The 12,416-nt window shown below is 41.9% G+C and overlaps 1 protein-coding gene across 1 annotated transcript in view; it reads right to left on the bottom strand.

The window, feature by feature from the left end:
• Window positions 1–3,093: 3,093 nt before the first annotated feature.
• Window positions 3,094–12,416, bottom strand: part of IL15RA (interleukin 15 receptor subunit alpha) — a 164,218-nt gene continuing 154,895 nt past the window's right edge. The window contains exons 7-9 of the mRNA XM_082254181.1: window positions 6,665–6,697; window positions 6,509–6,578; window positions 3,094–3,273 (exon numbers count right to left, since the gene is read on the bottom strand). Coding sequence (XP_082110307.1) covers window positions 3,183–3,273; window positions 6,509–6,578; window positions 6,665–6,697 — 194 coding nt within the window. The 3' untranslated portion in view covers window positions 3,094–3,182. The remainder of the gene's footprint in view (window positions 3,274–6,508; window positions 6,579–6,664; window positions 6,698–12,416) is intronic.

Here is a 12,416-nt window from a genome sequence, read left to right as displayed (position 1 = left end):
TTCAACGGGCTGCCCTATGTGTGTTTGTCCCCCAAAAGAAGCTCTTCTGGTTTGCTACAATTGCGGCGAAAATGCACCACGTTTGGGGTACCATTAATAATGAAGGCACCTAAACGCACTTTACACATTTTGCTGCGACTGTTGCATGATTTGGAATTGCGGGCAGAATCGCCACGATTCTGCCTGCGATTCAAAATCGAAATGTCAATGCGGCTAAAGACAACTATACTTTTATAATTAATAGCTGCAGTGCCTATAGCTTACCCCCCATTGTATATTATATGCAATATATACAGGGAGATGATGTTCACATGTTCCTGAGAATTAGAGACCGATTTCATTTTCCAACAATATATAAAAACATTGCAGTCTCCTTTTAAAAAATGCTTGTCGCCTGTCTTTAACCACTTGCCGACCGCCACACGACTATCTACGTCGGCGGTCAGCCCCTCACAGGCAAAGTGACGTAGGGCTACGTCACTAGCTTGTGAGGGTCTAGGGAGCGAGCGCGCACCGCCGGAGGCTCGCTCCCGCGTGGTCACGGACCCCCCCGCGCGTGTGACCGGCGGACCCGATATCCGCTGGTCACTCTGCGATCGGCGGGGGAGAGGGAGAAAGTCAGGCGGCTTGTGTAAACAAGCTGCCTGTCATTCTCCCCTGTGTATGAAGGATGATCATACGGTTCTACTATGTAGAACCGTTGATCACTCTTCATACATCTGAAGCCACAGCCAATCACAGTAGAAAGCACGCCCCTAGGGACACACACAGCCCCTCCCTTTCAAAAAAAGTTAACCCCTTCACTGCCAGTGTATTTTTACAGTAACAGTGCATATGTATAGCACTGATTACTGTAGAAATGTCACTGGTAACCCCAAAAGTGGCAAAAATGTCAGTCAAGGGTCCGATCTGTCCGCCGCAATGTCGCAGTACCGCAAAAAAATCGCAGATCGCCGCCATTACGCGTTAAAAAAAAACAACAAAAATGACAAAAATCTTTCCCTTTGTTAGTAAACGCGATAACTTTTGCGCAAACCAATCAAAATACGCTTTTTGCGATTTTTACCAAACATAGGTAGCATAAAACAAATTGGCCGAAAATGTTAAAAAATTTAGATTTTTACATTTTTTTGGGGGGGAATTTCATATAAAAAAATGTGAAAAATATTGCTATTTTTGCAAAATTTACGCTCTTTTTTTGTTTATAGCGCGTGATCAAAAAATCGCACAGGTGATCAAATACCACCAAAAGAAAGCTCTGTTTGTGGGAAAAAAAGGACGCCAAATTCGTTTAGATACAGCGTCGCACGACTGCGCAATTGTCCGTTAAAGTCACGCAGTGCCGAATCGCAAAATACCCCCTGGTCAAGAAGGGGGTAAAATCTTCCGGGGCTTAAGTGGTTAATTAAACTTTATACAGCGCATGCTGTAAATGGCAGTCAGAATGTATTAACTATATTGAAACCAATTCACAAGCTCAACAGCCAGGCAATTAGCATTTTCAGAAAGAGGGGTCATCAATTGCAGCCTCCATAATTCTCCCATGACAGTTTTCATTTAGGTATAACCACTATAGTTTTGAAGTAGTGCAGCCCTAATTACACATTACGTTTGCCATTCATTGGACACTGCATGTGCAGTGGTAGCCATGCAGATATCAAACATTTAGAAACGTTTGCTTTAAAGCATTCACACACCTGCAGTCCCTGCAGGACTCCTGCATTATCTTCCTAAGAGAACCACCCATCCCAGTATCAATTCACAAAGCCTGAATGGTAATTCACATTATTTTGTCTAACCAGGGCCGTCTTTAATATTGATTGGACCCTTGGCAAACATTTTTTTGGGCCCCAGCCCAGCAACCAACTGCCCCCCCCCCCCCCCCCGAGTCCCCAGAATGCAATTTCGCTCTCCGTCTGGTCTGAGACATACAGTAAATGTCAGCTAGACTCAAAATCAGTTTGCAGATCAGGCAGCAGTTGCGATTGGTTTCAGAGGTTACAGCACACACACGGCTCATTGATTAGTTGCTAGAGGTTACAGCACAACATTTCTGCTCACTGGTTGCTAGAGTTTACTGCTCATTATTACCACTCACGGATTGGTTGCCAGAGGTTACTACACATAATTACCACTCACTGGTTGCTAGAGGTTACTGCACATCATTAGTGCTCTCTGATTGGTGGGATGGAGATTACCGCACATCATTAATGTTAACTGATTAATTGCTAGATGGATTATGCTACAAACTCACACAGCAGTCCCTTTGCCAGACTAGAAGTGTTGTCTTTGCACTGCAGCAGAATTTAACATGTGGCAGAAAAGATGAGGTTAATGAAGTCAACCAAGATTACGTTCAAAACGGTACTGTCAATGAGCATAGCAAGCAGAGAGGCAAAGATAAGTGACTTTAGCAGCTAAATCAATGAAAATTCAACTTGCTAATCACAGAACATAGCAGCTGACTGCTCATCCATGCCGACCAGTGTGTGTACATACAGGCATTCCCAGTTATGTTAATAGCAAGCAAATGTCAGTTCCAACAAGCACATGTTCTGTTTCAGATTGTAAATTCCTCATCCTCACCACTTTTCTTATCTTTGCTGCCTTAGGAATGTCATTGTCTATGAGATCCCCCCTCACTCGTTCTCTTCCTCACTCATTCTCTGCCACTGCTTGTCAGCATGTCTCTCCAGTCGGCCAGTTCTGCTGTCAGGCATGGACACCTCCGATCACTGCTTCCTTTTCCCTTCAGCTACACTATGTGACAGGGAGCAATTGTTTGGATGTTGGGCCCCACAACAATGACAGGACCAAGGGCAGTTGCCCCTTTTTGCCCCTCCTTAAAGACGGCCCTGTGTCTAAAAGTAAAAGCTGCATGAATAGATTGGCCTTGGATTATGGTTCTGCATGAAAAGAACATTTCATTTTCGAAAGCCTTCATTTCTCATAAATCAAAGCTGTTCTTTTGTCATGACTTTAGACAACTTCTTCTCCTGCTCTCCTTGGTAGACACCCCACAGAGACTCACTGTTGTACTGTGTTACGCTCTTGCGAGTTGATGCCTTTATAGAATCTAAAATATATTGTCCTTTGTGCAGTACTACTGTCCATCAGTCTAAAGGACTATATTAGAAAACAAAGAAAATAATGCTGCATGCTACATTTGGTTAATTTGTGCATTACAAATCTCTAGATTCTTCCGCCAGTTCTTCCTGGTCAGCAGGATGTTCTTGATTAAGCTCTTCCTGAGGTACTTGAGAATGTTGGTTTCTGTAGATGGAAGGAAACAAAGCACAGAAGGAATAATTATCAACATTTTATCATATGCACCAATAGCAACAGTACAGTGAATCCGTAACGTATTTACAGCGCTTCGCTTTTTCCACATTTTGTTATGTTATAGCCTATTTCCAAAATGGATTACATTCATTATTTTTCTCAACATTCTACAAACAATACCCCATAATGACAATGGGAAAGAAGTTTGTTTGAAATCTTTGCAAATTTATTAAAAATAAAAAACAAAAAAAATCACATGTACATAAGTATTCACAGCGTTTGCCATGACACTCAAAATTGAGCTCAGGTGCATCCTGATTCCACTGATCATCTTTGAGATTTACAACTTGATTGGAGTCCCCCTGTGGTAATCTCAGTTAATTGGACATAATTTGGAAAGGCACACACCTGTCTATATAAGGTCCTACAGTTAACAGGGCCAAAACCAAGCCATAAAGTCCAAGGAATTGACTGTAGACCTCCGAGACAGGATTGTATGGAGGCCCAAATCTGGGGAAGGGTACAGAAACATTTCTGCAGCATTGAAGGTCCCAATGAGCACAGTGGCCTCCATCATCCATAAATGGGAGAAGTTTGGAACCACCAGGACTCTTGCTATAGTGGGCCACCTTGCCAAACTAAGTGTTTGGGATAGAAGGGCCTTAGTCAGGAAGATGACCAAGAACCCAATGGTCACTCTGACAGAGCTCCAGTGTTTCTCTATGGAGAGAGGAGAACCCTTCACAAGAACAACCATCTCTGCAGCACACCACCAATCAGGCAGCACACCAAACAATGGCAAGATGGAAGCCACTTCTCAGTAAAAGGCACATAGCAGCCTGCCTGGAGTTTGCCAAAAGGCACCTGAAGGAATCTTAGACCAAGTGAAACAAAATTCTCTGGTGTGATGAAATAAAGATTGAACTTTTTGGCCTGAATGGCAAGCGTCATGTTTGGAGGAAACCAGGCACTGCTCATCACCTGGCCATAACCATCACTACAGTGAAGCATGGCGGTGGCAGCATCATGCTGTAGGGATGTTTTTCAGTGGCAGAAACTGGGAGACTAGTCAGGATTGAAGGAAAGATGAATGCAGCAATGTACAGTACATAGACTTCCTTGATGAAAATCTGCTCCAGAGCCCTCCAGTGATGGAGATCCAAAGTTGTACAAACAATATGCTTTAGAGTGTAAAATGTAAAATCATATATTAACTTCCACATTAAAATTCAATCATTTATATCTCACTACTATTAATATAATTAATTGTGAAGTTTGAAAACATTCTTTTTAAAGATTACCATATATTTACTTGAATATATAATTAAATATATACACTGTTCAAAAAAATTAAAGGGACACTTTTTAATCAGAGTAAAGCATTAAGTCAAGTAAATTCCTGGGAGATTGACATTTTCTGACTGTTTTTCACTAGTTTTGCATTTGGCTAGGGTTAGTGTCACTATTAGTAGCATGAGGCAATACCTGGACCCTATAGAGGTTGCACAGGCAGTCCAACTCCTCCAGGATGGCACACTAATACGTGCCATTGCCAGAAGGTTTTCTGTGTCTCCCAGCACAGTCTCAAGAGCATGGGGGAGATTCCAGGAGACAGGCAGTTACTCTTGGAGAGCTGGACAGGGCCATAGAAGGTCCTTTACTCATTAGCAGGACCAGTATCTGCTCCTTTGTGCAATAAGGAACCTAAAATTACCTCCAGCAGGCCACTGGTATGAATGTCTCTGACCAAACAATTAGAAACAGACTTCATGAGGGTGGCCTGAGGGCCCGATGTCCTCTAGTGGGCCCTGTGTTTACTGCCTGGCACTGTGGAGCTCGATTGGCATTTGCCATTGAACACCAGAACTGGCAGGTCCGCTACTGGCACCATGTGCTTTTGACAGATGAGTGCAGGTTCAACCTAAGCACATTTGACAAATGTGAAAGGGTCTGGAGAATCCGTGGAGAAAGTTATGCTGCCTGTAACATCATTCAGCATTACTGGTTTGGTGGTGGGTCAGTCATGGTCTGGGGAGGCATATCCATGGAGGGACGCACAGACCTCTACAGGCTAGACAATGGCACCCTGACTGCCTTTAGGTACCTTGGACCCTTTGTCAGACCCTACGCTGGTGCAGCGGGTCCTTGGTTACTCCTGGTGCACGACAATGCCCGGCCTCATGTGGCGACAGTATGCAGCCAGTTCCTAGAAGATGAAGGAACTGATGCCATTGAATGGCCTCCACGCTCGCCTGACCTAAATATAATAGAATACCTCTGGGACATTATGTTTAGGTTTATCCGACGCTGCCAGTTGGCACCTTAGTCTGTTCAGGAGCTCAGAGATGCCCTGATCCAGATCTGGGAGGAAATACCGCAGGACACCATCCGTTGTCTCATTAGGAGCATGCCCCAACTTTAGGCATGCATACAAGCAAGTGGGGGCCATACAAACTACTGAGCACCATTTTGAGTTGCTGCAATTAAATTTCAGCAAAATGAACTAGCCTGCTGCATTACTTTTTTTACTTTGATTTTCAGGGTTTTTGTCTTTGAATTCAGTCCTCCATAGGGTGATCATTTTCATTTCCATCAAATGATGTGGTATCCTTTCGTTTCTAATGCATTAACGAGTCCATATCAGTATAGATATCCATAATATTTTTCCCCATTGAGATTTGATGTGTTCCTTTAATTTGTTTGAGCAGTGTACATACATTGAATTAAACATGTTTTTTATATTCCCTGTGAGTAGGCACTGCTGGGTCACATAATTCACAGAGCCTGCCTTCTGAATCTGAACTATAGAAGCACTGAGAGGAGGAGTTTATGGAGGTGGAGTCAGTACAGGAATCACTGTTGCAGACAGCAAGGTACCATGGGATATGTAGTCCTTCTACAAAGTTGTGGAGATGGCCAGCAGACAGGCAGCACTCGCAACATGAAAGGACATTTTTTAAGTAAGCTTCTACTGGATACTGAAAATTACCTATGTTTGTATTGCTATTACAATGTTGTTGTTATATAATTAAAGTATACAGTATGCTGTGACCATAGAACTTTAGTAGTGGCAATTTCATACATAAAAAAAAAAAAAAATGTTTTATCCCCACATAGAATTTCTTTCATCTAAACCCTAGTCTATAAAGATTAAATATTATAGGGGAATGAAATATTGTAAGGGAATATAGCCATAACAAGATTACCAATATAAGGAAGAACATACCTGCGCTTTATCCAAAAAAAGATGCAGATACCTAGCAGAGTAAGAACTAATAATACTCCAGAAATGCTACCTGTTAAAAGAGAAAATGCATTACACACATGATTTAGCAACATATCCTGAGGTAATCATTTCAATGGTAGGATATATTATTCTTACCAATTGTTTTCTCCTGTTGCCACAAACTTGTATCTGTTAATATAAAACAAGACAGCACATGAATGTAAGTGAAATATTATACAATGTGCAGAATATTATGCAATTGTTCCTGCTAGACAATCCCCCAAACTCAGACAATTTTATTTATTTTTTTTGGATAGAGACTAAAAGGATTAGGGATCCTGCCACTGGTCATGTACACAAAAAGAAGGAGGAATCTCCAAAGCAGGAAACAGCAATGAAAAGTTGACAAACAGGAGCAGGGACATCCCCCAACAAAGAAAAATCTCTTCAATGTGGACACAGACAGCAATTATTACTCTGGTTTTCTAAACTCAGTGAATGAATTTGTGATTTCTGATCTGTGTCTTTGTACACTTAGCAGTTTATGCTTTTTTTTTACAAACTAGCTGTACTGTGTTACATAAACCCAAAGGTGTATTTATAAAACATTTCCTAGTACATTCATCATGTGTTATGTATAGCCACAAGTGAGGAGGCTACCTTTAGCGCTTGCTGTGAATAAAATATAAATGAGGCTAAATATGTAAATTGGGGTGAATAAGCCTGAGTCGCTGTAATGTAGATTTTTATAAGTGCTAGTAGTGCATAAATATAAATATAGGTAAATGGTTGATAAACACTCTAAGGTGCTAAGTGTGCTAACAGTAAGACAAATAAATAAATAAATGCAAGAATTGTCACATGAGATGGGTACCCCTGAAAAGTTGCATAAAATGCTGAAGTGCCAGCGGCACACATGCAATAAACAATAAATGCAAAATGTATAAATACATCTATGGTGCTTGGTAAAAACAAGGTGCTCAATAGGACATGAAACATAAATAAGGCTGAGTTAAATTTCAGTGCATTAATTATGGTGATAGCTCAAAAAAGTTCATAAAAAAATCGTCATAAAAATCAAAAAAGCAAAATTCATGGGTGACTGGAAGTGCAAATTTTACAGTGGTTAGTATTCAATAAGTTCTCAAAAAGTTCATAAAAAAATCCTCATAAAAATAAAGTTCATGTGTAACTTGAGGTGCAAATTAGACAGGTATTTCTTGGGTGCAAATAAAGTGCTGGTGCTCTGTGCTCTGCTTCCAAGCGGTCAAGTGATGATACTTGTTTCCACTGTGGAGGGTAGTAAAAAAACACACTCACCAGAGAGAATGGGTCTTATATACTGTATAGTATTAAGACTAGGTACCGCTTGTTTGTCCACCTGGACCAGGAAAGATTCCGCTGAGGGATGTAGTGCCCCAATCCTCCGGACTGTCACCTCCTAGTTTACCTCCATCCGTATGTCCGGTCAGGTTGTAGAATAAAAGAAGGCTCCAAATGGCACACTGTGGTGGGTGGCTGGCACATGGGCTGTGGGTGGCTGGCTGGTACAGGGCCTGTGGGCGGCTGGCTGGTACAGTGCCTGTGGCTGGCTGGTACAGGGCCTGTGGGTGGCTGGCTGTCTGGCACCCTGCCTGTGGGTAGCTGGCTGGCTGTCTGGCACCCTGTGGTGGGTGGCTGGCTGTCTGGCACCCTGTGGTGGGTGGGTGGCTGGCTGGCTGTCACCCTGTGCTGGGTGGGTGGCTGGCTGGTACAGGGCCTGTGGGTGGCTGGCTGGCTGGTACAGTGCCTGTGGCTGGCAGGTACAGGGCCTGTGGGTGGCTGGCTGGTAGCTGGCTGGCTGGTACAGGGCCTGTGGATGCGGGTGGCTGGCTGGCACCGGGCTGCTGTTGGTGGGTGTATGGCTGTGATGCACTCCCGCGAGGCTGTCCAAGGCGAGGGAGGCGGCCTAAGAAGGCAGAATGACGTCACAAAAATATTGGCAGTATCGGCCTGTTCCGGGGCCGATACCGATATATCGGAGAAAGTGCATATCGGCCTTGCCGATAAGCGGTCTATCCCTACTTACAACCCTTGTCAATTTTTTTTTCGCCATCTGTGTCCCATTGCAGAGATTTCCCTTCACTTCCTGTCCCATAGCCAAACAGGAAGTGAGAGGATATCCCTGCAAATTAAAGGAACTAGTGTCCACTTTGGAAGATTTACCCTCTATTACTTTTCTATTACTTTTTTGGAGTCAACCCAAAATTTGGGATTTTCTTATACTTTCAATGATAATGGTAAACAGGACAAATAGAAAGGGAGAATCTCCTTAACGGGGGCACAGACAGCAACAAAAACTGGCAGGTGTTCTAAACCATCTCCACTCCATCCAAAACTAAAAAAAAGTTTTGCCTTTAGTTATACTTTAGTCCTAAACAGAAATTACTAAAATACAATTACATTCAACAAGACAACACCGAGATCACAATAACAATGCACAACAACAATAAAATTACCAATAACAGCAAATAAAGTGGCTGTAAACCTCAAACATGAAATTTGAACAAAGCATATCTCTCTATAATGTGTACCTGTCTCAATTTCTGTCTGCTGCTCCCTTTCTTTGCTGTCAGCATGAATCACTTCTAACATGTTTTCCTGACACCAAGAGAAAAAAAGGTGACAGGGGAAGGACCTCCAGCTGATTGACAGCCTTAGCTCTGATCCTGTGTACGGGGGGGGGGGGGGGGGTGTTCAGTTTCCTTTAATCCAGCTCTCAGAGCTCTCCTCACTGGGCTCTGCAGATTGGAACTTTAGCTCCCTGTCCCCTTTTTTAACTGTCACTGGGAATGAAAGACAGACAATATGCTAATATCATCAGCTCAGCCACCTGTCTTCCAGACATCTTTGAATATGCAGATGTACTCACCTGTTATCTACAATAGGTTCTGTATTTACACCTATTGTTTGTGAATTGTATTGTAGGAGCTCGAGGACGGCCGTCTGCTACTTAATTGGCTCAGGTTGATTGAATCATTGTCATCTATTAGTTGCTGAGTGGAAATATACTGTTTGTGTTGGTTGTTCTTTAGATATGTTAATTCTATTTCTGTATACAATTTCATCTGCATAGGATAATGTAGTCAGGCAACCCCTGTCCTGTGTGTAGTAATTTGATCAGAAGGGGATGTGCTCATGTATGTATAAATTGAGTGTGAAACCTGTTCAATAAAGGAGAAGGTTCCAAAAACTTGTACAAGCTAAGTTGTTGGCTAGCTTTGTATGAGGGCGGCTGGGAAAATCTGGTATATATGTTCAAGACTGCAAGGAACCCATATACTGGCGGAAGACCACAAGTACAGCGTGGGTCACCGGTTCCGTCACAGAGTATTTGTTTAATCTCTGTGTATCGCCTGAGTCCAGTCACCACACTGAGGATTAGTAATGGTTTACAACCACTTTAATACCACATAAAACTAAATGAATACTGTACTGTAATCTATCATGCCATCCAATAAACTACTACATTGAATAAATAACACTGATTGAAAAAGTAACAGAAAATCAAACTACCAACATGCAAACTACACCACTTTCTCTAACATTACCCAAAAATCATTACACATTAAATGACATAAAAATCTGTATCATAAACCAAAGTAAATCCCCACATCCAGCACTCACATAGAAGAATTACAAAATGTAATGGCCACAGGCAAAAATAATTCCCTGTGTTGCTACGTGGTACATCATGGTTGTAACATTCTATGACTGAAGGTATTCCTCAGACTGATCAGCGTATTGTGGAGTGGATGGGAGGAGTTGTCCAAGACTGAACATACCTTGGTCAACATTCTCCTCTCTGACACTGTTGTTAAAGACTCACTGGCCTTGCAAATCAGTTTGTTGGGTCTGTTGGTGTCGGCTACCCTAAGTTTGCTTCCCCAGCATGCAACCGCATAGAGGAGAGCACTGGCCACCACAGAGTCATAAAACATCTTCAGCATTGTCCGACAGATGTTAAATGACCTCAGCCTACTCAAAAAATAGAGGTGGCTCTGGTCCTTACTATAGAGCACCTCAGTTTTCTTGCTCCAGTCCAGCTTATCATCTATGTATACCCTCAGATACTTGTAACTCTCTACAACATCCACATCCACTCCTCGGATGGAGATGGGGGGGTCACTGGTGGCTTCCTCCTTCTCAAATCCACAACCAGCTCCTTTTTCTTTGTCACATTTAAAAATAGATCATTATCCTCACACCATGTGACAAAATTCTCCACCACAGTCCTATACTCAGTCCCATCCCTGATACATCCCACTACCGCAGAGTCAACAGAAAACTTCTGAATATGGCAAGATTCTGTCTGGGAGCTAAAATCAGTGGTCTAGACAGTAAAGAGGAAGGGAGAAAGATCCCCAATATTTCTTACTTCCCTATCTGACACAATCTTGCAAATGCATATACTGTGTTCATCCAGTCAGGTAGTCTACAGTTCATGACACAGGAGAAACATCAAACTGTATCGCTGCTAGCGTCTCGCCCAGGAGAGCTGACCTGATAAAACATCCCCATTACATTTGCTAACATCAATCCTTTCAATAGATTAATTTTCTGGTCACAGCATAACAATTACCTGGTGAAAACGGAAGATTCTGGTACTTTTTTAATTGGAAATATAATAATTCCCTGTGCATAGTGCTGCTTAAAAACCTGAAAGGGTCAGCTTAGCTGTGGTTTTAATTATTAAAGCTTTTTAAATAAAAAAAAAAATGAAAAGACAAAAAGGGATGCCCAAAATAAGGGTTAGCAAGGCACTGAACCCAATGCTGATGCATCTATCGTTTTTGTCATCTGTATTGCCCAGAAAGGTGACTTTTGTATCATCGCCCAGTCCCATGGGGGACAATAGGTTAATACCCCTACAAAAAAAAAAAAAATGAATTTTAGGGGCCATTTGAAACCCTTGCAACAAGGGGGATGAGTTACTGCCCTGATTTGATCAACTGTGCAAAAATCACATTGAGATATTGAGTTCTGTAAACAATTTTTAAATGTATTTTGTAGCCATGATCATTTTAAATAAATAAAGAAAGAAAATATAAAATCTCAATTCCAAAAAAGTTGAAATCTACATGAAAACAGAATGCAATCATTTGCAAATCTCATAAACCCATATTTTATGCACAATAGTAAATAGAAAACATGTACAATGTTTAAACTGATAATATGTATTTATGCATTTTAAGAAAAAAATAAGATTATTTTGAAATTGATGGTAGCAACATGTCTAAAAAAAAGTAGGGACAGGGCCGTGGTGTAGCATCCTCTCTTCTTTTAACAACACTTTGTAAACATCTGGAAACTGAGGAGACCAGTTGCTGGAGTTTTGGGAGAGGAATGTTGTCCCATTCTTGCCTGATATAAGATTCTAACTGCTCAACAGACCTGTCCTGACCTCTTTATAGTACAGTATTTTTAATTGGTGAAAGGTCTGAACTGCAGTCAGGCAGTTAGGAACCTGGACACTTCTACTACAATGCAATGCTGTTGTCAAAGTGATAAGCTATGTGGTTTATCATTGTCCTGCTGAAATATGCAAGGCCTTCCCGAAAAAAGGCATTGCTTGGATGGGAGCATTTGCTGCTGTAAAACTTGGATATATCTTTCAGCATTGATGGTGCCTTACCAGATGTGCAAGCTGCCCATTCCATATGCACTAAGGTACTCCCATACCATCAGAGATGCAGGATTTTGAACTGAGTGCTGATAACAAGCTGGAAGGTCCCTCTCCTCATCCAGTCCTTAGGTCGCGGTTCCCATGGTTGCCAAAAGGAATGACAAAGTTTGATTTGTCTGACCACAGAACAGTTTTCCAGTTTGCAATAGACCATTTTAAATGAGCTTTGGCTCAGAGAAGATG

Source organism: Pelophylax lessonae (assembly GCF_965119305.1).
Source record: "Pelophylax lessonae genome assembly, chromosome: 4".
Classification (NCBI taxonomy): domain Eukaryota; kingdom Metazoa; phylum Chordata; class Amphibia; order Anura; family Ranidae; genus Pelophylax; species Pelophylax lessonae.
This window is presented reverse-complemented; position numbering and strand designations above follow the sequence as displayed.